The sequence below is a fragment of the Oryza brachyantha genome, chromosome 3 (genome assembly GCF_000231095.2).
Source record: "Oryza brachyantha chromosome 3, ObraRS2, whole genome shotgun sequence".
NCBI classification, from domain to species: Eukaryota; Viridiplantae; Streptophyta; class Magnoliopsida; order Poales; family Poaceae; genus Oryza; species Oryza brachyantha.
The window spans coordinates 18,639,539-18,666,620 of NC_023165.2; the positions used below are offsets into that span (position 1 = coordinate 18,639,539).

General features: G+C 37.7%; 3 protein-coding genes across 3 annotated transcripts; 1 reads left to right on the top strand and 2 right to left on the bottom strand.

Annotated features, from left to right (window-relative positions):
* Positions 1 to 7,656: 7,656 nt before the first annotated feature.
* On the bottom strand, positions 7,657 to 14,876 carry LOC102706084 (arabinosyltransferase XEG113). Its single transcript, XM_006650241.3, has 11 exons — positions 13,988 to 14,876; positions 12,834 to 13,090; positions 12,463 to 12,598; positions 11,996 to 12,090; positions 11,838 to 11,891; positions 11,187 to 11,300; positions 10,198 to 10,296; positions 9,969 to 10,088; positions 9,372 to 9,458; positions 8,594 to 9,273; positions 7,657 to 7,956 (listed from the first exon to the last, which is right to left on the bottom strand). The coding sequence occupies exons 1-10, from the start codon at positions 14,709 to 14,711 to the stop codon at positions 9,103 to 9,105; spliced, it is 1,857 nt and encodes a 618-aa protein (XP_006650304.1). The 5' UTR covers positions 14,712 to 14,876; the 3' UTR covers positions 7,657 to 7,956; positions 8,594 to 9,102.
* A 6,645-nt stretch (positions 14,877 to 21,521) lies between these two features.
* LOC102704410 (protein POST-ILLUMINATION CHLOROPHYLL FLUORESCENCE INCREASE, chloroplastic) lies at positions 21,522 to 23,857 on the top strand. Its single transcript, XM_015835266.2, has 7 exons — positions 21,522 to 21,891; positions 21,962 to 22,046; positions 22,344 to 22,422; positions 22,582 to 22,695; positions 22,827 to 22,939; positions 23,304 to 23,411; positions 23,505 to 23,857. Exons 1-7 carry the CDS (start codon positions 21,713 to 21,715, stop codon positions 23,622 to 23,624), a joined length of 798 nt encoding a protein of 265 aa, XP_015690752.2. The 5' UTR covers positions 21,522 to 21,712; the 3' UTR covers positions 23,625 to 23,857.
* Positions 23,858 to 23,917: 60 nt separating this feature from the next.
* Positions 23,918 to 27,031, bottom strand: LOC102705798 (DNA-directed RNA polymerases II, IV and V subunit 6A-like). The gene is made up of 6 exons (XM_006650240.3): positions 26,865 to 27,031; positions 25,685 to 25,718; positions 25,430 to 25,602; positions 25,293 to 25,344; positions 24,473 to 24,540; positions 23,918 to 24,393 (listed from the first exon to the last, which is right to left on the bottom strand). Exons 1-6 carry the CDS (start codon positions 26,897 to 26,899, stop codon positions 24,324 to 24,326), a joined length of 432 nt encoding a protein of 143 aa, XP_006650303.1. The 5' UTR covers positions 26,900 to 27,031; the 3' UTR covers positions 23,918 to 24,323.
* Between the last annotated feature and the right edge of the window lie 51 nt (positions 27,032 to 27,082).

Genomic DNA, 27,082 nt, shown 5'->3' on the forward strand with positions numbered 1-27,082 from the left:
ATGGAAGATCTTGATATTGCTATGCATGCCTGGAATCTGTTTGTTGAGGATACTGAGTCTTATTATGGGGTCAACTTGAATGTTTTGACAAAGGCATACTGTACAGAGCATGGAAAATATTATCGCAAGGTATGCCTGAATCAGTACACATACTAGCATGTTTGATTTAATCTTTGTGTTGCATGTGCTGTGTGCAAAAAAAGCAATTTAGATAAAATTCAATAATTATATTTGTTAACTTTTAGTAACTAGCAATAATCAGATCGTGATAAAGATAAAGATCAAGGTGCTTGCAACATATATTTGATAAGTCTAACTCATTACATTGTATTCCCTGTGTAATATAAGATCAACGGATTAAATTGTTTGTTTTTCCTAAGATCTCAACATAAAAGAATAGTGAATGGAAATTATTGTTTCATGTGCGTTTTCCAGCAAGTTCAGTGTGCATTTGATTATATTCTTCTGTAGTCTTCCATATGGAACAATCTTCATCCAAACCAAGTTATAGGGCAAACTGTTGTTATTAAGGAAATTGATTGCTTGCTAGCAACAGTTGATGAGATCCGAGAAGTTCGAGCACAGGTTACAATGCCAATCAAAATTGATATGGCAAGATTAGCAGCTCTTGCTGGATGGTTTTGTTCATTTTCAAGTATGTCAAACTGAATTGTCACTTAATTTATCTCATGATTCAGTGAGAGATACTCACTATTTTCTCTTAACACTTTCTAGGATGGTAAGCAAAACCCAGCAACTCAAGAAGTCGAGTTAAGCAGAGCTCCAGATGAGAATGGTGGCACTCCCTAGGGTCAGCAGGTTGGCTTCATGGAATTCAGCTATTACTTTTGTGCTTGCAGAAATTTGTTACCAGCTACTATATATTTTGAACGGTTATACGTTTTGAAATTGTATACTACATTATATTCCTGTTTGGTCAGTAGCAGAACTACTCACTTATATCTCCATTCTTCATTTTGTAATTTTTTTACACATTTTAATATTGTGTGTGCATATAGCTAAATTTGAAGGAGTTTTGTTGCTTCTAATGTTTCCAAGTCATCATATGCTAACAGGAGTAAAAAAGAGCTCCACATTGTTAGCTTATGAGCTCGATATCGTTTCTTGTATTTCTGGCTTGAGTGCATATTTGCCTATCAATTTATTTTTAGGTTGAAACAATACAATCTGATTATTCATACTTACATGTATATTTCATCTTTTCTAATATGTCCGCCGCAACGTGCGGGGTTTCATCTAGTTTTATTAACTTTAGAGTCAAAAAATTTAAAAATGATGAGATTGCCCTCAGTGGCCGGGTCGCCGCCGTCCTCGCCGTAGCCTGCTCGGTCACTCTGTAGGCTAGGGTTCGGGTGTGGTGCGGCACCAAGACCGACTGGGTCTGGTTCAATCGGACCCGGTCGTCATATCGGGTTGGCCACCGAGGATAATCTCGTTATTTTTAAAATTTTTGACTCCAAAATTAATAAAATAATGGTCGAATTGTCTACCAGCTAATTACCACATTTTTTTGGTGTCATGAAGCAAATTTGTGATCTTACGGTGTCCACCGGCTAATTACGCATTTTTCGATGCCATGTCGTAAATTTTGCCAATTAATTAATAGAATGCAAATTGAATGGAATTAATTGATTGCATCCAACTTTGGGTATCTCATGGATGTGTTTAATAGATAAATCTTGGTGCATGATATGATATGGGTGGTGGAGATTCGTCGAGAGATGTACCCAATGATGTTGCACGTGTAATGGGGATGAGACGCTTTAATCTTGGAGCGTGGTGTAATTAATTAACAGAAAATTTGACAGCACTAATCCTATGTTCATCAGAGTAATTACGGTACATAAAATCTCCTAATTATCGCAATATTTCTGTGTGCGTGTATGATTAATTATCTAACTGGAGTAGATGATGTTGTGTCATCGCTCGTTGAGAAGATGCGAGATTGATCCATAAGATCAAGATGATAAGAATTATGGCTTCTCAAGCAGTTTCTCCTAACATATTTGTGAATACAGTGTAGGATTAATGGTGATATATAATTAGTCATAAATATTATGTATACACATATATACATAGATACGTTTATATAGCATAATTATATGAGTTATATACATGGAAAGTATATATATTTGTATTTTATAGAAATTTTTAATATATAGAAAGAAATTTGTCTACGCATGGTTGTGGAAATGTAGAGTCAATCTAGTTCATTCGATTGTGTAGATGATTCTGGATCGTTGAATTTATCCCGTGAGTCATAAGTCACACCAATTGGTGCATTGTAGGCTAGATAGTTATTTCTTTTAAACATGCTTGTCCTAGAAAAATACACATAAAAAAATTATACACAAAATATTATATGGATAAATATTATACACTAAATATACATACATAGAATGTTATTGATACAAACTTGATATATAAAAATATACACAACTTTATAAACACAAACTTTATATATAAAAACATTTAATACACAAATATCCCATATATAAAATTTTAAGGTTAAAAATTATATGGCCTATTACAAATATTATGTATCTTAGGCCCAAACAACCACATAAAAATATGTGGAGAAAAATATTAAAGAAAAGGCATTTTGTGAAATAACAGAAAAAGAAAACATGTCGTCATCTCTCATATTGATTTTGTTGTAAAACAGAAGATTAGATGATCAATTAGTTTATAATGATGCAATTAGTATATAGATAGGTATACAGAGACACATCTCTTGGAACCAACCATCCCAATGGACGCGTCTGTACGGACCGTTTCACACATCACACATGTTGGTTGGCTATAAATGGAATTTGTATCGTGCAGACATTTTTGATGATGTGGCAAAGTATTAATAAAGAAAGAGATGAAATGAGTTTCATGGAGATAAAACATTCTATGCGTTGTTACCTAGACAGCTTGTGTCTTACATGTAACCTAGAAAACAACAATAGATGAAACTATGCATTGAAGCCATCCTCAACATAAGTTTCATGGACACGATTACCTAGAGTGACATGTCATCTAAAAAGTTTAAAACTAAGATAAAACCTCATCTCTCAATGCATGGTTTTATCTATTGTTGTTTCGCAAGATACAAGTTATCTAGGTAACAGTGCATAGAAGGTTTTATCTCCATAAAACTCATTTCATCTCTCTTCATTAATACTTTGCCACATCATCAAAAATATCTGCATGACACCTTATTTATTACCCATAAAATTCCCATTGAGATTGGCCTGAGAGAGGGGTGTTTTATCCTAGTTTTAAACTTTTTAGATGACATGTCACTCTAGATAATCTTATCCATAAAACTTATATTAAGAACGGCCTAAACAGTGTACATCTCAATCAGTGCAAATCACTCATGCACTAATCAATGAAAAGCCCATATACTCCACTGACACGAGAAGAAGAAACCAGTAGTTTTCTATCCAAGATTATCATACGAGATCAATCCAAATGGAGGATGAAATGTGTTTAGTGGATAGCTGCACCACTAATACTATACCTAGAGAAATAGTAAAGGAAATGTCATGTCATGACGCTGTAATTGTAGATTCAGATCGAGCCACAATCATTCTACATATGGGTATACAACTAATAATCCAGGATGCATTCGATTATCCGGACTCAAATCGTAATGATTTTCATGTTGAAACACATAATCACAACAAAAATGAATTCTTATTCATTACTAAAAATAGCGGATACAACAAGCAAGTGCTTGAGCAAATTTCTTCTCTATTTATTGGAATGTATTACACATACATCAAACCTGTACAACATGTTGTATATAAGATAATTTTCAAAATCTTGATATCTTCAAGATTTAGCATGACCGACTTTAGGGACGATGTGAAAAATTAGCAGCAATTCAATTGGTCATCAAATCCAAAACACAAAAATTTCCAAACCTTCAGATTTTGTGTGCACCGCATGTGTCACAGGAAATTGATTTTAAGACATTTTATATTAAAATCAAAACTGAACCACTGTAATTTGTTAAACGAATTCAAGGAGATATTTTTGGACCTATACATCCATTAACAAGACCATTTAAATATTTTATGGTTCTTATTGAGGTATCTGCTAGATGGTCACATGTATGCCTACTGTCAACTAGAAATCATTCCTTTGCAAGGTTAGTTGCTCAAATTATCAAATTAAATGCACATTATCCCGAACACAGAATAAAATCTATCAGGATGGATAATGCTGCTGAATTTTCTTCTATAGCATTTAATGACTATTGTATGGCTATGGCATTAATGTAGAGCACTCCGTACCCTATGTGCATATATAAAATGGATTAGCCAAATCTCTAATTAAGAAAATAAAACTGATTGCAAGACCATTATTACATAATTGCAATTTACCAACATCAAGTTGGGAACATGTGCTTTTACACGCCACAGAATTAATTCAAATCAGACATATTGCATATCATATGGCTTCCCGTTGCAGTTAGTAACTAAGAATCAACCAAATATTTCCCATCTACACAAATTTGATTGCACTGTATATGTACTGATATCAACACCGCGGCGTACGATAATGGGCCCTCATAGAAAACTAGGAATATATGCAAGGTATAAATCACCGTCAATCATAAAAATACCTTGAACTTTTAACAGGACACCTATTTACTGTCCAATACGCTGAATGCATATTTGATGAGGACAATTTCCCAGCATTAAAAGGGGACAATATGTACCAAAAAGAATGTCAGGAAATAAATTGGAATGCCACGGGTATTCAGTCCTTAGATCTATGTACTATTGAATTAGAACGTGAAGTTGAAAGGATTATAAATTTGTAAAACGTTTCAAATAATCCGTCAGATGCTTTTAGTGGCTATATTGGTATCACAAAATCACAAAATACCGTTGTTAATGTACCAAAAAGGTGGAGGTACCAACTAAAACCAATAAACTCCCAAATCAAAATAAGAGGGAGAGAAGTACAACTACAGAAGAAAAGGTTCCTGAAAGGTCAGAGCGGAAACAACCGAAGACCGCTTCTAAGTCAGATAAAAATCAACATACTAAAGTTATGAAATAACATATTAATAGACCATACTGCAATACATACTCCCTCCGAGTAAAACAAAAAACTAACTTTTCAGTTTTTGTGTCAAGCGTTTAACCATCCGTCTTATTTGAAAAATTTTTAAAAAATTTAAAAAAATTAATCACACATAAAGTATTATTCATGTTTTATCTAAAATTATTAATCGTAATTTTTTTAAATAAAATGAAGGGTCAAATATTATATAAAAACTGAAAAGTTAACTTGTATGGGGACGGAGAGAGTACGCAGCGGACCAGCAAAAGCAAACGCTCGGTCACCGCTTTACAGGAAGCTGAATTAATTACTTGGCTAGAAAAAGGACTTTATTAATTGATTGCAATCCGTGGTGTGAGTGCGTTGTGGGAAAATAGTGCAGTGGCGCGGTAGACGAGGAGGTAGCGCCTTCATTAGCGACAACAGAAGCGTACGCTGCAAGGTGGTAGCTTATGAGGTTGAATCGTGTCTGCTCATCTCCCTTGATCAATATGGGCCTTGTACTGCCATGGGCAATCTGAATGTTTTACCTCTACGACGGTTTTACGGTATACTCGGTTAGCATTGAAAAGAAACCGCACCGATCACCAAACACCAATCTAGCAACAAAAAAAAAAAGAGTAACCGGGAGCCTAGAAGCACATCGAAAAAACATCTCTTCGGTTCGGTGATCGGTTTTTAGAAAAAAAAAGTGTCCACCCCTAACCATCCCTGTCTTTTGCCTACCATAGATTACCATCACTACGTGCCTTGCCGCTTCCTCTCTCTTGTTCCGTCCCGTTTGATTGTGTTTATCTGTCCTGTTTGGTGGGCCTATCTACACTCGTAATGCATCAACTATTCAAATGGTCCCATAAAGGCCTAGAGGGTATCTTTGGGTTTTTAAAAGTAAAGAGCAAACGGCATAACAAAAACTAATTTGTAAATAAAATTTTTGTACACATATTCATAGAGATCTAAAAACTAAGGCTGTAAAATAAACTTCGGTAAAAAAATCTCAAAATTAACTCTAAATTTAAGATTAAAAATTTAAATTTTAGCTTATAAGCATAAGCAAAAGCCAAAAGATGAGATGCTCTATTCAGTTATTTTATTTAGCGTCATTGATTTTTATATTTTGACCATTCGTTTTATTCAAAATTTTACATAAATATACAATATTATAAATGATGCTTAAAGTTCACTTAGTAATAAATCAAATTAGAATAAAATAATTAATAATTATATGATTTTTTAAATAGACGAATGGTTAAATTATCCAAAAGTTAAATGCATCCCATTAAGAAAAAGAGGGAGTATTATGTTTTCGCTCTTTCCTCTAAATCGAACGGTACCTTTTTCCAATCACCTTCTCCATCCACATCGACGACAGAAGCCGGGACGATATTAGCTTCGACTTTACTGTAAAAACTAGCCTAATGAACTAACAATACGCCAGATCAATCGATACACGATTCGAGAGTTTGATTATCTTTGCCCTGCTCATCTCTGTTGGAGCTAATATTTTTATAAATTGCAATCGTATCCTTCTCCGAGATTTTCGTGCTTCCTAAACTACTAAACATTGTATATTGTTTTTTTAATAAAAATTCTCTATATAAAAATCCATCGTGCTACCTTTCTAAAGTTCAAATTTATAATAATCAATTCTATCGTTCATATATTGTGACCTCGCAACGAATCTCTTGACTAAAAAAAGTGTCCTTTCTCGATACATAACATTGTATAAGTCAACCCAAGTCGCTTCTTCATCTCCGGGAATCCAGTAAGGTATTTTTGGAACACCAATGGGCATATTAGATTAATATTATTAAATTTAAGTAAGAAAACTAAACTTTAATATGGAAACGTAAGAATCGAAGAGAAAGAAAGAAAGAATCCGCAGTTTATTGTTTTCACCGAAGTGCAAGGCCCCGTAGCCTATCCGTGGTCGGGAAGGCAGGCGAAAAGCGCACACAAAATAAAAAGAAAGCAAAAAAGCTTATTTTTTATTTTTTTAACCCATTATCAGGCTTTTGGTATTCTATATATATAATTATAAAGCTATTTCACTGGTTTGATTTACATATTTCAGTCATGTTATTTGTCTAGCCTTCAATCAGAATAGCCTCCCCACCGGTTCCGAAGATTCTTTCGGCATCACAATGTGCTTTTGGAATCTTCCTATGAAACAAATAACATTCTGGAACAGTTTAGGACAGAACAGGCCAAGCAATCCCTACCTTCTCTTCCTATTCCTAAGGCTTTTTCTGTTTCAAAGTCCGACTGCTAGAATTCTTATAATGAAAGTCTTCCTACCACGGACTATGGCTGCTTATTAATTAAGTAAGGGAAAACATCTTACCATAGGATCGATCATAAGGCCTAGGCCTTTCTTCAAAGATAAGTACTGACCCTGAAAGAGTAGTGGGTAGATGAAATATTGTCTAGGAAATTGAAGTTTTTCTAAATACCCCTCGAATTTTTCCATTTGTATTTGTACTTAAATTTAAATCAGAGAGAAAGAAATATTTCTCGGTTTATCAAATGGTGATACATATTGCAATATGGTCAGAACAGGGTGTTGCATTTTTTAATACAAACCCAGGGGAAGAAAAGGAGTCTAATTCACGAATCTTTTTCCGCTTCTTTTCTATCCAATTTAGTTTATGTTTGTTCTAATTACAAAAGAGAACAAATTAGATAGCTAAAAACTATCTTCCGGCTATCTCAAGGCAATGAAAGCATTCGGTTATCCACTCGATCACTCGTGATTGTTCGAGGCAGAGATTAATCCATGATCATTGCAATTAACCGGTCGCCCGTGACCCTTTCTTTCTCTTGGTCCTGGGAGAAAGAAAAGGAGAAGCCGTAGCGTTGTGGGCCCAACTGCAGAAGGATCTGAGAGTTCAACCATAGAGCGGCGGGGATTATCTACAGCACTATTATACAGTAGCTGCAGCTGACATATGGACCCTATATCCTATGTGTCCACATGTCAGCCTGTGCAGTAACTCCTAAGGATCCATGCCCGCCATATAGAGCCATCGGGTGTACGTGTGGATGGTCCCTTCTCCATCTGAAGTCAGCTTGTCTTCCACACATGGAACTTAAAACTAAATTACTGCTATCTCCATCCATAAATGTTTATCTTTATCCATAAATGTTTGACGCCGTTGATTTTTTTTATAAACATGAATATTCATCTTGTTCAAATTTTTTTGTCAAGTATGGAAAGCTATAAAGCTATATATATATATGCATAAAGATATATTTAACAATAAATGAAATGATATAAAAATAATTAATAATTATGTAAATTTTTAAATAAGACGAATAGTCAAACGTGTATAAAACGTCAACATTTAGAGGAGGAGAGAGTACTAATTACTACTGGAGTAGCTCACATTATCTAAAAAGAAAAACTACTGGAGTAGTTCACAGGAATAGTTCACAGAAATAGCAAGTAAATAAATAACTTAAATTTTCGCACATGAAAGTATGGACAGTTAGGAACTGAAATTACCCTTTTATATGGTAATAACCCATCATCGTGGAATGATGTTGTGAACTTGTGATGGCTACTCTCATTTCTGTACCAACCAGATAACTGCCAAAGAATCAATTCCAGCATTTTGCATAAAAAAGCTCCTCTCCTTTGAAGCTGATACCTGTGTGAACTATGAACATAGCACAACAGTTCTGAGTACAATGCCTGTATCAAGTCATTATCTACAACAATATCTTCACAAAAGTATGGATAAAGGTTAATCAGACATCTGTGCAAAGAAAGAACAGAGCAAAGGATCACTGGTTAACCAGAAGTGAATCAGCCTATCAAAGATCAGATCTGCAAAACTGATTGCCGTTTGATTTTTTTTCCTTCATTAATCAGTCGAGAAAATTCAATTGGATTTCCAACAGATAGGAGCAGACTGCTCTGGTCACAGAAGTTAACCTGCAGTAAGATCTATCTTGCCTTTGTATCGAAGATAACATCCATGTTTGAGTTAGTCTCATTCCTGTACCTCCAATTCAGGACCAAGGTGGATGGTCCTCCTCCTTTGTCTGTGGAGGAAGAGGCTTCCAGCCTGGTTTCTCATCCCAGTACATGTCATAATATATGTGCCCTATTTCACGGAATTGCACACAGCACCATAGGCCCACATATCTCTTTACTCGATTCCGAAATTTTGTTTCCACAGCCTGGTTTAAATAATTAAGTTACTATGCATCCTTTCATGAACTTACACAAAATTGCATAAGACTAACAGCAGTAAAATTGTGAAAGAGTAGTGGCTTACTGCATCAGAGAAACCTCTAAAGGCATCAACCATAGATGAGAACTGTAAGATTTTGATATCCTTGTATGGTTTGAAGATATTCAAAATCTGAAAAAGAAATAAAGAATACCAGCTTCCGCGTTTTTACAGAAGATCCAAAATGATAAAAGCAGACCTTGCAAGTAGCAATAGGAAACGGCTGTTACTAGTAGGTGTATAGGAATTCTATTCTATGTTCCGCAGGTTATGCTCTTTCCTCTTATCTGTGGTGTGTATATTTCTTGATATACCTTTATGTTTAGTCCACACTTCTTGTCTGGTAACTTGTCAGCTTGTCACACAGATTTCTTAATAAAATTGGAGTTTTGTATGAAATAAAATTTTAATGTTGGTAACTTCAAAATTACAGGATTAGTTATGAGTTTGCATGACATGCCTTTTTCTCGAGTTTTCATTTGTTTCATTTTTTAAAACCATATCATCTCTTTATACCAGTGTAGTTTCCTCATGTTACAACAAATAATTATCCTCTGGTCTAATCTAAATATTGTATGCATGACCACGTGAGAACAATTAGACATATATATATATGCATAATGTGCAATCAATGCCATTTACCGTTTGTTCTGTGCTATTCCTTGGTAAGAGAACAGGTGCGCCTTTATTGGTTCTATTAGTTGCTGAGCATCTGGTGCTATGCTCATTGCAGAGCTCAACCTCACGAAATGATTCTTTGACCTATGAAAGATGGAAAACACTAATTATTAAAAGAAAACCCCAATTTTCTTACTGCCAAATATTCATAGTGAACTGTTAAACTAATAGTAAAATCGTATGATAGCATTACCTGTTTAGGCAACGATGGATTCTCAAGAAATGAGTATTCTCTAAAATCAATAAGTGGGCCAAACTCATCCTCAGATAAGTCCTTTAACATAACATTTACCTGTAGAATTAAATCATTGTAGAAGAAACCTTAGCATCATATTGGATGCTCAAATTCAACTAGAGAATAAATTTCAATTCACAAGAAAGACCATTGTAAGGAGTAAATTGATTCTCTACAATATGGATTCAACAAGAGTTGCATAAACTCTAGCCATTTATTAGAAATCTGCCAGTGGACTTCTCTCGGCTGTCTATCATGTACTGCAAAATACAAGAAACTTTTATTCCTGTGTTGTTGATCAGTTGATAGGAAGCACCATTATTAAGCATTCTCTCTGTTTACAAAGATCTAGGATTTGCCTAAAACTATCTTGCACATACTTGTCTTTTCACATTTCCCACAGTATTCACGTTTATTGTACCCACAATAAACCCCATTAGTTTACCAGTCATTTGTTATTACTGCCATAGCAATATAAAGGTACTTTTGCTATATTTATCCAAAACATAAATGGCTGGATATTTCAATTTATCTGCACATTCTGAGAATGGCTGCAAGATAATGAATAATGCACCTCAGTAGGGTGACCAAAACAGCAACAATATGTTGAAAAGTAGTTCTCAGTGCATGTGATCTGGAGGAAAGTCACCAAAGCTTGGACAAGAAAGCCGAGCATGGCAAGCCTGAGATACTTAAAAGAGTATATTCCACAAATCTAAGGTATGCTGACACATGTAACATGAAATCCCAGTTTTATAGTTTACTTTACTTAACCATATATACTTTTGCAAAATGTTTTAAATGTGATAAATATCCTGCAAAATATGACTCATACAGCAACTAAGGAAAATATTTATTTCTAACCACTAATAACATGGTATGTAAAATGAAAAAATGGAAAATAATGTTATAATAACAATAATGAAAATATTTCCCTGTTTAATCACCTCAAAAACATGATCCATCGGACAGAGAAAAGGCTGTCTGGTCATTGTTCCTTCCATAACTCCAGGATGTCCAAACCACATCCTATCAAGCCTGCACCATAATGGAGGCATTACCTAAAAGTACAAACAGTAGTCAGAAATTAGGAGTTCACAAGTTTGAACACAATATGGTGAGCATCATAATTCTGCTCTCAATCACGTCCATAAGTTATCTAAGATAAATACTTATTCTCACAAAAAGCAAGGATGAAGCACCTACTATACATTTTTATTCAACACCTCAATACTCACTATAATAGCCGCAGCTTACTCATTTAAGGATAAATACATTCTGCAGGTTGTAAAATGTGTATCAAGAAAAGATGGAGGCACAGAACATCAGTAAAGACAATATTAACCTCTGAAACATAAAAACATACTGATAATCATTGCATCCCCGCAACATATAGAAAATTTCTGGAAAGAGAGCACATTCAGGAAATCAAAATTGCTGGTTAAATCAGTTCAATGAAATGGTTACACTTAATGATATGCATGTCCACTACCTCACAATCACAGATAGTATGTATGTACAAGAGTTCACACTAATCATAAATGAAGATCATCATGGGAGTTCAAAACAAACAATTACAGGAATGGAAATTCACTGACCAGGGTCCTCTTTAATACAGAAGCAATAGCGAGTGCAGTTCTTATTTGCTTCAACTGAAAATTTTGAAGCATGTGACTTGTTAGGAAAAAGGAAAGGAATAACCATCAATACAAGTGAAGCCAGAAATTTGCACAAATATATGTGTAGCTGCAGATACCTGGTAATTGACCAATGCAAAATGAGATTCAACAGTATGAGCACCATCTAACAGCAAGCTTTTAGGAATGTTGGGTCTAAATGATAGGAAACCTCCTGCATCATAAAACCAGGTAAGTTATGGACATGATGAGAAAAATAGTAAGTAAAGATTGTAAGATTCACAGTCTAAATAATGTTGTATGCATGGCAATAATTTCACATGTCAATCTTTTCATTTTGCCTTCGATCATATATGGCTACATGGTTGTTTAACAGGATTCAATAATCCCAGGTGCCATTATGATGACATGCAACTCTGAGATAACATCTACAGAGGAAGTATTTGAACACTGGTACACATCATGATCTTCAAACATGAAATCAAAAGAATTCAAACACTAGAACACATCATGATCTTCAAACATGAAGTCATGAACCTGTGTACCATAGATGTCTCATAATGATAAGGTCAGAGAATGAACATACCTGGTGAGTCATAATATGATGGCTGATCAAAGAAAAGCATTGCTTCACGCAATCTATGACGTTTTCCTGCAGTACCTGCATACTGGAAAGTAGTATGCACAGCATATGGTTCTAGCCGAAGCTGCTGATACATGCCCTGACAACTCAAGGAAGAATATAGAGAGTTTTAGGTATAATAAACTCAATAAGACATAGAGAGAATTTTATGTGTAAAAAGGGTACTATGAACAAGATGTACATGCTGAAACAAAAGAAAAGGAACCAAACAAATACATGACAACAAAGAGAGAATTCAATTTCTAACTAACTTAAAAATATTTTGACATACACGACATTTAATTGGCCAATCTCAAACAAAAAGGAGATTCTACCTGCACAAAATACGTATGACCACTACAGAATATACTTGCTGGTAGGACTCCAAGTTTCAGTTTTCCATCATAAGAATATACAAGTCCATCTTCTCCTACCACTGGGTGTCCAAAATTTTTGTGCACCAGATCATTAAAAGCATTCTGGTCCCACAACTTATCATCAGATAAGACTAAGTCTTTCCATTCTTTTGCTAGCCTCTTAGCAGGTTCAGTGGATCGCCAATGGAAAATACCAATATTGTATGCACCAGTAACTGTGCATAAGAAAAAGGAGAAAAAGCAATATGTTAGGTTCTAATACTGACTGTAATTTACGTTAAACAGGAAAAATAACAATTATATGGATAAAAAGGAAAATTGTAGCAGATTTTCATAGACATAGGAAAAATACAGTAACAAGAGCATTCAGGGGGTGTTTGTCTCCCCCTGACTTTTTTTTAAGTCCCTATCACATTGAATGTTTAAACACTAATTAGAAGTATTAAATATAGACTATTAATAAAACCCACCCCATAATATGGACTATTTTACGAGACGAATCTATTGAGTCTAATTAGTCCATGATTAGCGAATGTGATGCTAGCTACAGTAAACATTTGCTAATCGTGGATTAATTAGGCTTAAAAAATTTGTCTAATGAAATAGCCTTTATTTATGGAATTAGTGTTGTTGTTGGTCTATATTTAATACTCCTAATTAACATCCAAACATCCGATGTGACAAGAGACTACAAAAAAGTCCCTGGATCCAAACAGCCCCTCATTCATGTTATGTTCTAGTAGTTCTCTAGGATTTGCTGATACAAATTGTAAGGTATAAATACAGACTCTACAACAACGGTCTTTCTTTCACCAACAGAAAATCTTGTTCCATTGACTAATTTCGCTGTAAATATATTAAGATTAGTTTTTTTTTCCCCTCGTAAGTAACCAAAAGTAAATTCCAAACATGCAGATTTTAGTGACAAAAGGTCAAGAAATTTCCTCTCGGTATTGCTCAGTTCTAATTCCCTGATCACAAAGCAGAGCAATGATTATTTGTAGACAGATTCATGTTAGGTAATACTTGCAAATAGGCAATGCATCGCACCATTTATCTTCTCAACACATGTCTGAGATAAGGTGCATTATTGCAATGCGCGGATGATTTACCTTCCCTCCAGTTCTCCAGGCTGTCGTCGGTGACCGTGGGAATGACCTGGTCGCTGGACGAGAGGAGATCCGCGTCAGGGTAGCGGGCGAGGTAGGGCAGCGGGTTCTTGAGCCACACCATGTCCGTGTCGCACATGAGCAGCTCGTACCCGAAGGGCAGGAGCGCGTTGATGAGCAGCACCTTCTCCCTGCCCATCTTGTGGAAGGTGGGCGAGCCCCAGCCGGCGTCCTCGGTGGCCATCCTGCTGCCCATGTCGAAGACGGGCACGCCCCTGAGGTAGAGCTCCCGTACCAGCTTGGTGTCCATGGCGCCGACGAGGAGGTTGACGACGCCGAGGTCCGTGAGGTGGCGCACCCAGGTGAGGATGAAGTCGAGGAAGGCGTGGTTGCCGAAGGTCACGACAATGACACCGCCGCGGGCGCGGGCGCCCACCATCTCGCGGGTGAGGCGGAACGCGCGCGGCGGGGGCATCCGCTCCCTCCGAGGCGGGGGCTTCCAGATTGGCCGGTTGTACATGGTCTCCGGCTGCGCCGCACCGGAGGCCGAGAGGTTGGCGGCGCCCCAGGCGGCGGTGGCGGGAGGGAGGGGGAGCGGGGGCGCGGAGATCGAGGAGAAGGAGGAGAGGAGGAAGAAGAGCGCGGAGACGGCAAACCCGCCGATGACGGCGCCGTAGATCCCGACGAACACCGGCTTGGTGGACTCTGCGGGGCACCACGGCGCCATTTCGCCGGCAGGCCCGGGCCGCGCCGGATCGCGGTCGCCGGTGGCGGCTCAGCGCGCGGCCGCGGCGGCGACAGTGGGGACGGGCGCTTCTGCCATGTCGCGCGCCGCGGCGGCGAGGGGGTGAGGTGAGGTGGGTCGTGGGGAGGTGGGGTTTGAGAATCGAGAGAGACGCGGCGGCGGCGGCGGGTCGGGTCGGGGCCCACCTGCCGTGACGGTGCCCGTGCGGGTGCGGGGGCGGCTCGCACGGCGGCGCACCACGTGCACGGCGTAGACCTAACGATCCCGTTACGGTGAAGGGATCACGATGGAAAGCACACTGACGTTCCGCTGGCCATTGTCGTCCAGGGCCCGTGGTAGTGAACGGGGTGGTGGGGCCTACTTGACAGTGAGGGAGAGTAGTAGCGGGTGAGGTGGTACTTGTGTCTGGGGGCACAAAGTATACGGAAGCAGTTTTTTTTTAACACAGAACGTGCATCCGTTCCTTACATGTTATTTAAATAGTCATTAAAAATATGAAAAAGTTGATATGATAGATAAATATAAGTTATATCACTCTACAAATATGCAAGTTTAAATTCAACTTCTATAAGTCGTAAAAATAACAAAAACAATTATGGATATGTGTATAGTTAGTCTTAGTTTTGTTTTTTTATAACTCGTAGAAGTTAAATTTAAACTTACATATTTGTTTATGTAGTGATATTACTCATAGTTATCTATCTTGTCAAAAATTTCATATTTTTAATAATTTACATAGTATGCAAGCATATGAGGATGTCTACCGTATGGTAAAAACTGTTTTCCCAAAGCATACGGCTTACACTACCGTATTATCAATTTCTCTCTGGTTAGAAGTACTGCCGATGTGTTTGGTAGTATATAAGACTTTTAATATGGAATATTTATTTAGATTTATATGCATATTAACAAACTTGTACATGTATATGAACAATATATATTAATTAATATATAAATCTCTTCCAAAATAAAACGGAATGAGTACAAACCACAAAGAATGGGCAAAGTTATGCACCAGTATCTTTTCGCTTTTGTTTATATTGATACACCAAAATTTGAATTTTCAACCGTTGATTAATTTTGTATTTTTCACCAAATTTTATTTTTTGGCCTTAATGTTTAGATCATTAATAAATACGTATATAAAAGTTTTATTTATAAATTATTTTTTATTTATATAAGCATATCTTTTGCAACAATCACCCCACGCATGTTCAATATTGAAAAAGTTCATAGGTACACGTTGAAATACTAAGCTCCTAACGTGCCCACGGCCTCGTCCCCTGGCCTGCTACTGCAGCGGTCTCCCACGGGCATGGAGTTCCGTTGCCCCCTCCCTGTTGAATGGCAAGCTTCAGACGTTGGTCACGCAGATTTGCATGCTTAATGTATAAAGCTTATGACTAATTATAGACTAATTAGGTTTAAAAGATTCGACAAATAATTTCCATGTAATTTGTGCAATTTATTTTACTCTTAGTCTATATTTAATGCTCTATGCATGTTTCGAAAGATTTGATTTGGTGTGGTGTTTTTGGGTAAAAATTTTTGCCAACTAACATGCCCTAACTTGTGAGCAAATTAGCGAAGAGGATAAATACCGTACTTGAGTAATGACATACAAATGCTCTCTGAGCAAATTAACAAATATTCTCGCTTTTGTAGGGAGCACGGATCACTTTTCGACGCAAAACGTCAAGGGTTAACTAAATTCTAAGGCTATTAGAACTCATCCATGAACAGCGGTAAGCCGATAACAAACAGAATAAACACATGGAAGGAAAATAGATAAAAGTCAATGGTGTTACTGTTTAATTTTTTTATGGAAAAAACCAAACGAAATATTTACAAATAAAAAATAATTTATAAATAAAACTTTTATATGCGTAGCAATCTAAAAGTCAATACTGGAACATAAACATTGGCGAAAAAGCCTTAAAATTAACTCCAAATCTAAAATTAAAATTTTACATTTGACTTGCAACCATAAATAAAAACAAAAAGATGGGGTTATATATATATATATATATATATATATATACATATATATATATATATATATATATATATATATATATATATATATATATATTCGATGAATTCGACTGAAGGTCTCCATGTACGCTCCAGTATGTATATATTGAGATCGAGGTCTGATCTTCGGTATGTATATCGCGAGGAAGATAATTTAGGCTTTTGTTTACTTCACGATAAGAAAATTTTAGCTGTTGATTGGAGTTTTCGGATACAAATAAGAAAATAAATTTCATAGCTCACATGAAAACCGCAAGACAAATCTTTTGAGCCTAATTAATATATCATTAGCATATGTGAGTTATTGGCTAATGATGAATTAATTATGCTCAAAAGATTTGTCTCATGATTTTCCTTCTAAGTGTGCAATTACTTTTTTATCTATGTTTAATGGTATATTTAGGTGTCTAAAGATTCGATGTGATGTTTTTAGGAAAAAAATTTAGGAACTAAGGTTGTGTTCAGTTCCTAAAAATTTTTAGGAGAAGGGTCACATTAACACGTATGGTCACCCATTTGAAGTATTAAACGTAGTCTAATTACAAAACAAATTTCAGATTCCGCTTGAAAACCATGATACGAATCTTTTGAGTCTAATTAATCTGTCATTTAGCATATGAGACGACTCTTTTGAGTCTAATTAATCTGTCATTTAGCATATGCTGGTTACTGTAGCACTTATGGCTAATCATATATTAATTGGACTTAAAAGATTCCTCTCATAATTTCTCTCATAACTGTGTAATTAGTTTTAATGTTCATGTATATTTAATGTTTCATTTAGATGTCTAAAGATTCGATGTGATGTTTTTAAAAAAAAGTTTTTAAAACTAAACGGACCCTTATTTAAGAATCTCCCAAGTTCTACCGTTGATTTGATAGAATGGAGGCGCACATTCTACTGCTCCCGATCGACGAAACGCTGACCACGCATGCGTGGCGATGACTTGCTGCACTAGCTGAACACAGGTCTCAAATGAATTGATGGCCATTGGCCAACATAAAAATCATTAGGGGGGCAATCCAAACAATGAACCAACCAATTTACACCGTTAACACCTTCTAGCTAGCGCAGTGACGGAGGCAGAACGGAAAACTAGCTATAGTGAACTTAATATTACTAAGACCACGTTCATCCCCTATAAGTTAACTTATGTTCCTTTTTTTCACGTGCACGTTTCCCGAACGGCTAAAAGGTGTATTTTTTTAAAAATTTTCTATATGAAAGTTGTTTGAAAAAAATCATATTAATCTATTTTATAATTTTTAACAATTAATAATTAATTAATCATGTACTAATCTATTACTACGTTTTTCGCGCCAGATAAGTTAACTTATCTCCTACCCCGAACACGGCCTAAGTTCTAATTTATGTATAAGAACCACATATGTAAAATAAAATGAAGCTATAATGTATTAACTTATAAATCATCATACGAATGGTACTACACATAAATCACAATACTTATAAATTATTTTCGCGTATGATGAGGGATTCTACCGATGGCCAGGTATGACGGCCGTCATAGTTGCCATATTGGTGGCTCCGCCACTGAGCTGGCTAGAGCGATGGCCAATGAGCAGCTTTCACAAGCACACGGATGCAGGAAGACGATGAACGCCTCCTCCCAGTTGTGCTACTGGGCTGCGATGGTCTCTTGTTTGGGAGGAATGGGCCAAGAATTATTTGTTCGGTCGGCCTATTTTTTTTCTGCCCAATTTGCTATGGAAAATGTCTAGTTTGAATCGCTTGGATATGTTTCGAGTCTGATTATCTGTCGCTCAATCCTAAATCTGGGTACGAAGACTCCAACTTCAAAAACCGGCGCAAATCCATAACTTACCTCCCTCGTTTTTCTCGCGCACGTTTCTCGAACTGCTAAACGGTATATTTTTTACAAAAATTTTCTATAGAAAAATTGTTTTCAAAAATCATATTAATATATTTTATATTTTTTTAATAATTAATAATTAATTAATCATATACTAATCTATTATTATGTTTTCACGTCAGGTAAGTTAGCTTACCCCTTCTCTCACGAACGCGGCCTCCCTCGGTTATTTTCGCAGCAGTTTTGGCTAGTGCGGAGGATCTGAAGTCCCCTAGCATGGAAGCAGTAGCCCCCTCTTTTGAGGTTCGGCCAACGAGTCGTGATGAGTACGACGGGCGGACAAATGTTGATTGAAGAGGCGTTAAGATGTTCTCAAGGATTTGCTCAAGGAAGACTCAAACTCGAGTAGAAAGTTGACGGAAGATTAAACTTCGATGACTTCGGTCTAAAGAGAGATAGGTTCGGATCACCTATCCTACGCTATGGATTAATGATCGCTAGCACAACTTTTCTAGTGTTTCTTTGTGGAGGTTGACTCCTGATCCAAAATTGGTCTCCCTTTTGCATGGCGATGGCAGGTTGGCAACACCTTTCATACCTTAAGAGGAGCCTAAAGTGTCGGCTATCTCATTACGAATAGCTGACAAATAAACTACGATCAAAATCTAATATAATATTTAAGATTAAAATTTAAATTTTGACTTAAAAGCATGAGAAAAAGAAAAAGATGGTGATGATAAAAGCAAACATCGTCTCCGAGGATTAGAATTAATCCATTCCACAATATGTCAATATATACGCTGATCGCCTGATCTACCAAGCGAAAAAAAAATGTTTGTTACCATTGACACACTCTACCGTACACATGCACACTAGACTTGCTCTAAGAGTGCACGGTCTCTACGACGGTGTAATGTTTGGTTAGCGTATTTACAAATAAAAATAACTTGTAAATAAAATATTTTATATACGTGTTCTTATCGATATAAAAGCCAAGGATGAAAAATGAACTACAATGAAAAAACTCTAAAAATTAGCTCTAAATTTATTGTTGAAAAAATAAATTTAGACTATAAAGATAAGCATAAGCGAAAAGATACGATGAAAACCAGTTCTCAGAGGTCAACCGCACCGCAGGGTCTTCAGGCTACCATGAAACCGAAGAGTTTGATTTGGCTCTCTTCCATATTAAAGGTTGAGCGTTCATAAACTTTTGGTTATATCATAACTCCATCTTACCAAGTTCTATAAAAAAGTTGTGAGAAAAACCATCAAATAAGTAATAACCGATACTACCTGCCAGAAATTTGTCTCTTTTCCTCCTCCCAAATGAAATTAAGTTTAGACTTGATATTTAGTGGTTATAGATCGTGTCTATACTTACATCCAGTAACTGTCTTCTATAAATTTAGAAAACTTTCAGGTCTGATTTTAGCGGTTTTCACACGATATTCCCCAAGATCCATAGTTCATACTGGTACTTCACAGTCATGCCAGGCTGAATACCTATCAAGGGACCCATCTATTGATCAATTTCTCGTAATACACCACTGACGTATTAGTGAAAAGAATAATTTATGACTAAAACGCTTATATTTGTGGTCTTATCAACTTAAACATCAATATAAAAAAAACTAGGATAAAAAACTATTCCAAAATTAAGGGTTGGTTTGGTTCATGGTCTAAAGTAGCCTATAGAAGATAAATTTTGGTCAAATGAATAGTAAAAGATAAACTAAATTTTGGTTTAAATTCAAACTTTAGCTAGCCTATAGAAAAGTGTCGATGATAAAAGCTACTCCCTCCGTTTCATAATGTAAGACTTTTAGCTATGCTTAGATTAATCTATTAACTAATGTATATTGTTTATATATATGTCTAGATTCATTGATATCTATATGAATTTGATACGCTAGAAAGTCTTACATTATGAAACGGAGATGAAACGGAGGTAGTACTAACTAAGAAGGCCAATTTTGGTCCATAACGAAACAAGATTTGGCCAAACAAAATATTGGCTAGCCAAAATATGCCTATGACAAAAGAAAAATAAATATTGGCTAGCCAAAATATGCCTATGACAAAAGAAAAATGATAAGACATATATAAACATTTCTACACTAATTTCCATGATTTCAATCATTCCAATGATTTTAGAGCCTATTCAGATTAAAAATCTAATAAATTCAAAAATTAACCACTAAAGTGGTTAATAGATTATTTTGGTATCTACTCAGTCTAATACTCTCTCTATTTTATACTGAGACGTTTTGGTTACGGTTAGATTCATCTATTTACCAATTTATAATGTTTGTATATATGTTTTATTCATTAATATTCATATGAATATAGACATTAAAAAAAGTCTTATATTATAAAATATAGCTAGTGCTATATATTTAGAAATCAGAATAACTATGGGACAAAATCCTATCCGAGCAGTATATATTATTATTATGAACTAGATAATACTAGTTGGTGTTATCGTGTATTGTTAACACCTCAACGCAAGAACATCATGGAGGGTGCGGAGACGATGCAGGTGAGCAACACGAATGAGCGGCACCGGCACCGGCACCGGCGAGCAGCCAAGATGAGGCGAACGCGCGCATACATACAGTCAACCTGTTTAGTTGATTCCGTTCGGAAAAAAAGTCCATACGTAGACTTTATGTTTTGTTTTGGAATAAATTCAAATAATGAACACCAACAACGCTAAAAAAAAAAGAGATATTTTAGCGGAGCGGCGAAGATTTTTGTCGCGCTACACGGCAAAACCGCAAAACCGAAAGCGCCTACCTGTACTTGAGCCGCGTGTTGTTCTCTTGCGAAGAAACAAACAAAGAGAAAAGGAAAAAGATCAAGCACAGTAGCAAGCATCATCATCCACTCTTCCACGCGCGGCCAGCTCGTCGTCGTCGCCACCTCCCCCACCACACAACACACGCCCCTCACCTCCATCCATGAACCATCCATCCATCCTTTATATATGCCCCAAGAGCAACCTAACGCCGGATTCTTTCTTTCAGCCATCGCAGCTCACAAGTTTCCTCGCAAAAAAATCACAGCTTGGGGACGACGTACGAGGCGTAAGGGCACTGCTGTAGACTGTAGAGTATGGCCACGCTCTCTTCCTGCAGCCGCCTGAGCACCGGCGGCGCCGCCCTCCACCGCCGCCCCCGGCGGCCGGCAGGCGCCGCGGTCGTCGCCTGCCACCGGAGCGCCAGGGTAGTCCGAACTGGCGCCGCGGCGGCACCTGCCGCGGCCACGGCGCCCGCCGTGCCGCAGACCAAGCAGTAAGTGACAGACTGAGGAGCTCTCTGCTATATCATGGAAGTATTTTGATTTTGATTTTTTTGGCTGCAGGTGCTCGCTTCCGACATGGGCGGAGTTCGAGCTGGGCAAGGCGCCGGTCTACTGGAAGACCACGACCGGCCTTGCTCCATCCCCGGTAACACCCTTCTCTTTCTGGCTTCTGCTTACAGTTTATTTGACAAAATTCAAAATTTTAACTTTAGATTTAGAATTTTTATTTAGGAGTTTTTTTAATCATAGTTTATTTTTTAGTTTTGGATTTTTAAATCGCGAAGAACATGTATATGAAAGTTTTATTTATAATTTTTTTTTCGTTTGTAAAATATATCACCTACTAAGTTTCTCCAATTCTGACACGCACACGACGAGAGAGAAACTAAAGATTCATCAAGGAAATAGCTAAACCAAGAGTTGCAAATTTTGCTCTTACCAGGGAGAGGGCCTGACACTTTTCTACAACCCAGCGGCGAACAAGATAACTCCCAACGATCAGTTCGGCGTCGCGTTTAATGGTAACCGAACATATATACTCTCTCGATTCTCTTGTATCCAAGTGTTGAGTGAGAGAGAGAGAAAAAAAAAGGAAAATTCAGGCTGCAACTTGGTTTGGTCTGGTCTGATCTGATCGGGGATCGAGTCGGTGGCTGAGAGTGATGACCCTTTTGCTGCAGGTGGTTTTAACCAGCCGATCATGTGCGGTGGTGAACCGAGGCAGATGACGCTGCAAGAAAGGGGCTCAGCTGATCCTCCCATATACACCATCAGGATACTTGTGCCGCAGCATGGTCAGTAGCTGAATTTTGTTTCGTTAAAATTTAAGCGAATTGTTCACAGTTTCTCATTAGTTTTATGCTAATTGGCTGGTATGTGTTACTTCATACGGTTGAAATTTTGTGTGCTTGGTTTGCTTTTGCAGCCATGACCCTGATCTTCTCCTTCACAAATGGGGTGGATTGGGATGGGCCGTACACCCTCAAGTTCAGGGTCCCCAAGCCATGGCTGAACAAGCCCTTGAGCTTCTTCAACGAGGTAAATTTTTTTCTGGGTTTGTTCCTTTTGCCTCAAGAAAGCTTGATTTGTTTGTACCTGGACAAGGCAAATGTTACCGTTTCGTGATAGCCCAAGCGCTCGAAATTCCTCTTTGCTGGTTCTGTGTTTAGTGTCTGCTTATGACTTCAGAACTAACCATTGCTGTTCAGGATTACAATGCTTCACCAAAACTTCTACGTTGCATTTTCTTTCCGTGTTTCTCCTTGGTTGTCCAGCATTTTTTAAATATATTTCTTTTAGATTTCTTTCTCGTCTTCTTAATAAATAATGATGCACAGCTCTCCTGCATTTTTTTTCACTCATAAGAAAGAGAGTTTTACTTAATTTTGTGACGATGCTACAGGGTCTCGCAGACGAACTGAACAGGGAAGGCGCCTGCGACAGAGCCATCTTCCCAGATGCAAACATTGTCATCACAAGCTGCGAGATGGGCAGCTACTACGAAGAGGGGGTAAATTTTCAGACCATTTTCGCATTGGTGTTTCGCTCGAATTCATGGCCAAGTTCTTGCCGGTTTCTGAGCTGTTGTTGCATGCCATGGCAGGGAGATCGCTGCAAGCTGGACATTGTGTCCGGGTGCATGGACCCGAACTCGCACCTGTTCGATCCTCTCGCAACCGTGGATGACGGCTCCTGCCCACTGGAATCTGACTCCGAGGAATGAATTGAACCGCAAGTTCTATTAGCAACGAGAAGCTGTAAATCTGTAATGGCCACTGTTGTTCATGTTGTATAGAAAAAGAAAGAAGCGACATGGTGCAGTTTGATATGATACGTAGCCACACAGGAAATTACAGTTCTGTGATAGAATGATATTAGGTCATAATGTCTGCTGCATTTCAGTATAAAGGGGAAGAATATACAGCTGAATTTAATAGAGATCAACCTATACAAATATGATCAGTGTCAGCAGGTTGCAGAAAAGACGGCATAGATCCTGATGAAACAAGAAGCAAAAAATACTGTGTTACTTCATACTGGAAGTATACACACGAATCACCGAAATTAAGTACTGCCAGCCGGAACAATTCCAGTATTTCCATGCATTCCGCCCGTTTGAAGCGATTCTGTTGTCTACGTACTGGAAAAATGTCGTTCATGTCTATTAAAGGCTGCCACCAAATTAGGCCAGGGGAAGCCAAGCATAAAACCATGAAAATCCACGGAAAATCTGCAAATGGTCCAAACAAACTGATGCAACCACTCCTAATGGAGTTGCGCATACATGTCAAGGTAACATGACATGCCATCATCATGCCAGTTCATACAGCATCCACTCCTAATGGAGTTGTGCATACCATCTTACTACAAGGGCAAAGGCAAGTTGCTGCTCAAAGCGGTTCATTTTGAGTAGCCTCACAGCTTAACCGCCTCCAACCTGGCGTTTCCAGGAGTCCTCCACAATAAGCTCGTTGACTCCCCAGTCCTCGTAGCTATTTGAATAGAGTAAACACCATTGAAGCTACGAAATAAAGACCAATGAGGCTACAAAGTCTGTTGTTCAAATCTCACCTTCCATCAGGTAAGTACCGCCTGATTGTGAATGGGATCTTGCGTGCTCTCAACTCTTTCATGGCAATCTAACTTGCACAATGACACAAGGTTAGCAGAGCATGTAACTCGAAAGCTAGAATAAAATAGACTAATAGTTCAAATTCTGATAGAGTGAGACAAGCTACTAGAAAGTATTTACTCCATTCCGCACAGTGAAATACAAGATAAAAAAAACCTAAAACATTCAGTGCAGTCAACATTCATCTTATCTAGATTTTGTGGGAGTTGACAAGTTCAGTTAACATTCATCTTATCTAGATTTTCTGGGAGTATTCTACCAAAATATTTCAGTTATCATGCCTAAAACATTCAGACCTCCAATGAAATACAATATTAAAAAAAACAATTACATACTCCCTTTGTCCCAAAATATAACCATTTCTGGCAGCATTGTAGCCCCCCATAATTGGAAAAAACAACACTCCATTGGAATGGTGCATCAGCATTGATTGGATTGCTGGCCTATCACAACTACACACAAGTAACAAAAACACATTGGATCATATATTCAATCCTTAATGGTATTAATTAGTAGGGAGTTAGTTATATCGTATTATGCCTAAAAAAGAAAATTTCATTGTTTGTGGATAATTAATGGTACTATGAATACCAATCTTCATTTTGGAAACAGATGTTCATTGTAAAATTTTATTCAAGTTATAAAATTTAAGTATAGTTTGGTAAGTGTAACCGGCAAAATCAAAATAATTAATATCTAGGTTATCATTTGTTTGAACAAGTATCAATTACATGTATAGTTCATAAAATTAGAATTTACCTCTAGAGGATCAGTTTCTCCCTCAAGCTCAACCATAACTGGAGCATTCATGCTTTAAAATAGAAGAAAGGTCATTAAAATCATAGAACAAACTCGTTAACCATTAGATTGGTAATACTGTGCAACAGGAAACATACCTTATCTGTAATGCACGTGTACCCAGTATACGTGCACGCTCATACTTTGTCATATACTTTGATGTTTTACGTGGGCGCTGAGTCTTATCTTGTTCCTTATCTTCAGCCTCTGCCCCTAAAACATCATCAGGAGCATCCTCGTTGTTGTTCTCAAGTTCCTCTTCAGCCCCTTCCTGTTCAACAGAAGTGCATCAGCATTTTGCTTTTTTCTTTAACAAAAATCACATCAGCACATGAGGATAGCAACGTGTATACCTCAATCTCCGGTTCCGGGGGCTCATCCTCGTACCTGTAGAGGAAAATGCCATGCAATTTGTAAATTGACATCCAACAAAACAATCCTTTAGAAATGACATAAGACAATTAGTGCTTGAGCAACCAAATTGTACATGGATAATGGTAGATATTGCACTAGAATGATATTTAAAACTTTCAAAAATGTCACTTCTACCGATATTAATGAACATATCTTTGGTCTGTGTAATTACACTATAATGGGAATGTGTCCTGAGAAAACAGACTTAACCAACAAAATTCAGATCTTTCAACCGGAAAGCTACCACACGAAATACAGCTGTGTTAAGCAGAGAAGAATGAACCACACATCCGTTCCAATTAGAAGCAAGAAGTTAGAGATACTTTTAGGTGACTTTAGCTAGCGAAACAAAGGTAGTTTTCCATTCTAGTACCATGAACATCTTGATATGTAATAGATTTTTTCCCTCTTTACTTTCCCCATTCCTTCATACTGCTGCTTACATGCTTTTGCACCAATCCTCTTGCAGATCAGACCCATGTCCACCAGATCACGCAGGGCCAAACCCATGTAAAAGAGCAAGCAGGACCCGAGCGCAGTGCACGCAAAGCACCTCCATTCCAGACCATGTTCAGTGTTTTTTTTTCTCAACGGAACGGTATAGAATCATCAAAGATGCTCCTATGATTTGTGCCCCAAGTTCCCAACTAAAAAGTTGAGCGGGATTGTCCCATTAACCCCCTGCCTATTCATCCAACAAAATCTTAATTTCAAATATTTCCATGCAGTCAAACCAAACCAAACCAGCTGGGAAACAAAATTTCACTCTTTGCAGTAACCCCTCTTCTGGCAAAGATCATCTCACTGCTTCTAAGAGCCATTGCAGTAACAACGAAACATGCCCTAAGACTTAAAATATTCTTCTAAACAGTTCAACCAATCGAGTGAATAGTGGCAATCGCCATAACTAGCTTCGACTCTCGAATCAGGGAACCCACCCCCCACGCCCCCCTCCCCCTATGAGGGGCGCCAATCAATCACCCAACACCGACGCAAACAATACACAGAAAGTTGGTTCGTCCGGTCTGGGATTAGAACAGACGATACCTATCCAAACCCTAGCTTAGATTCCCAAGGATCATACGGAAAAGGGACTAGAGACTAGAGAGAGAGGCGAACCCCATGTCCACGTCGTTGTAATCATCGTCCGCCATGGCTTCCGCCGCTGCTGGTTCCGACCGCTTCAACAGCTAGGGTTTCGCCAGCGCGGCGGCGGAGCGTTGCTCAACGGGAAGAAAGGGGTAGAGAGACAAACTGACAGAGAGAGGGGAGTGCGACGGCTCAGGAGTCCAGGAAGGAACGAATGAAAAAAGGGTCGGAGACCCGTATTTATCTGG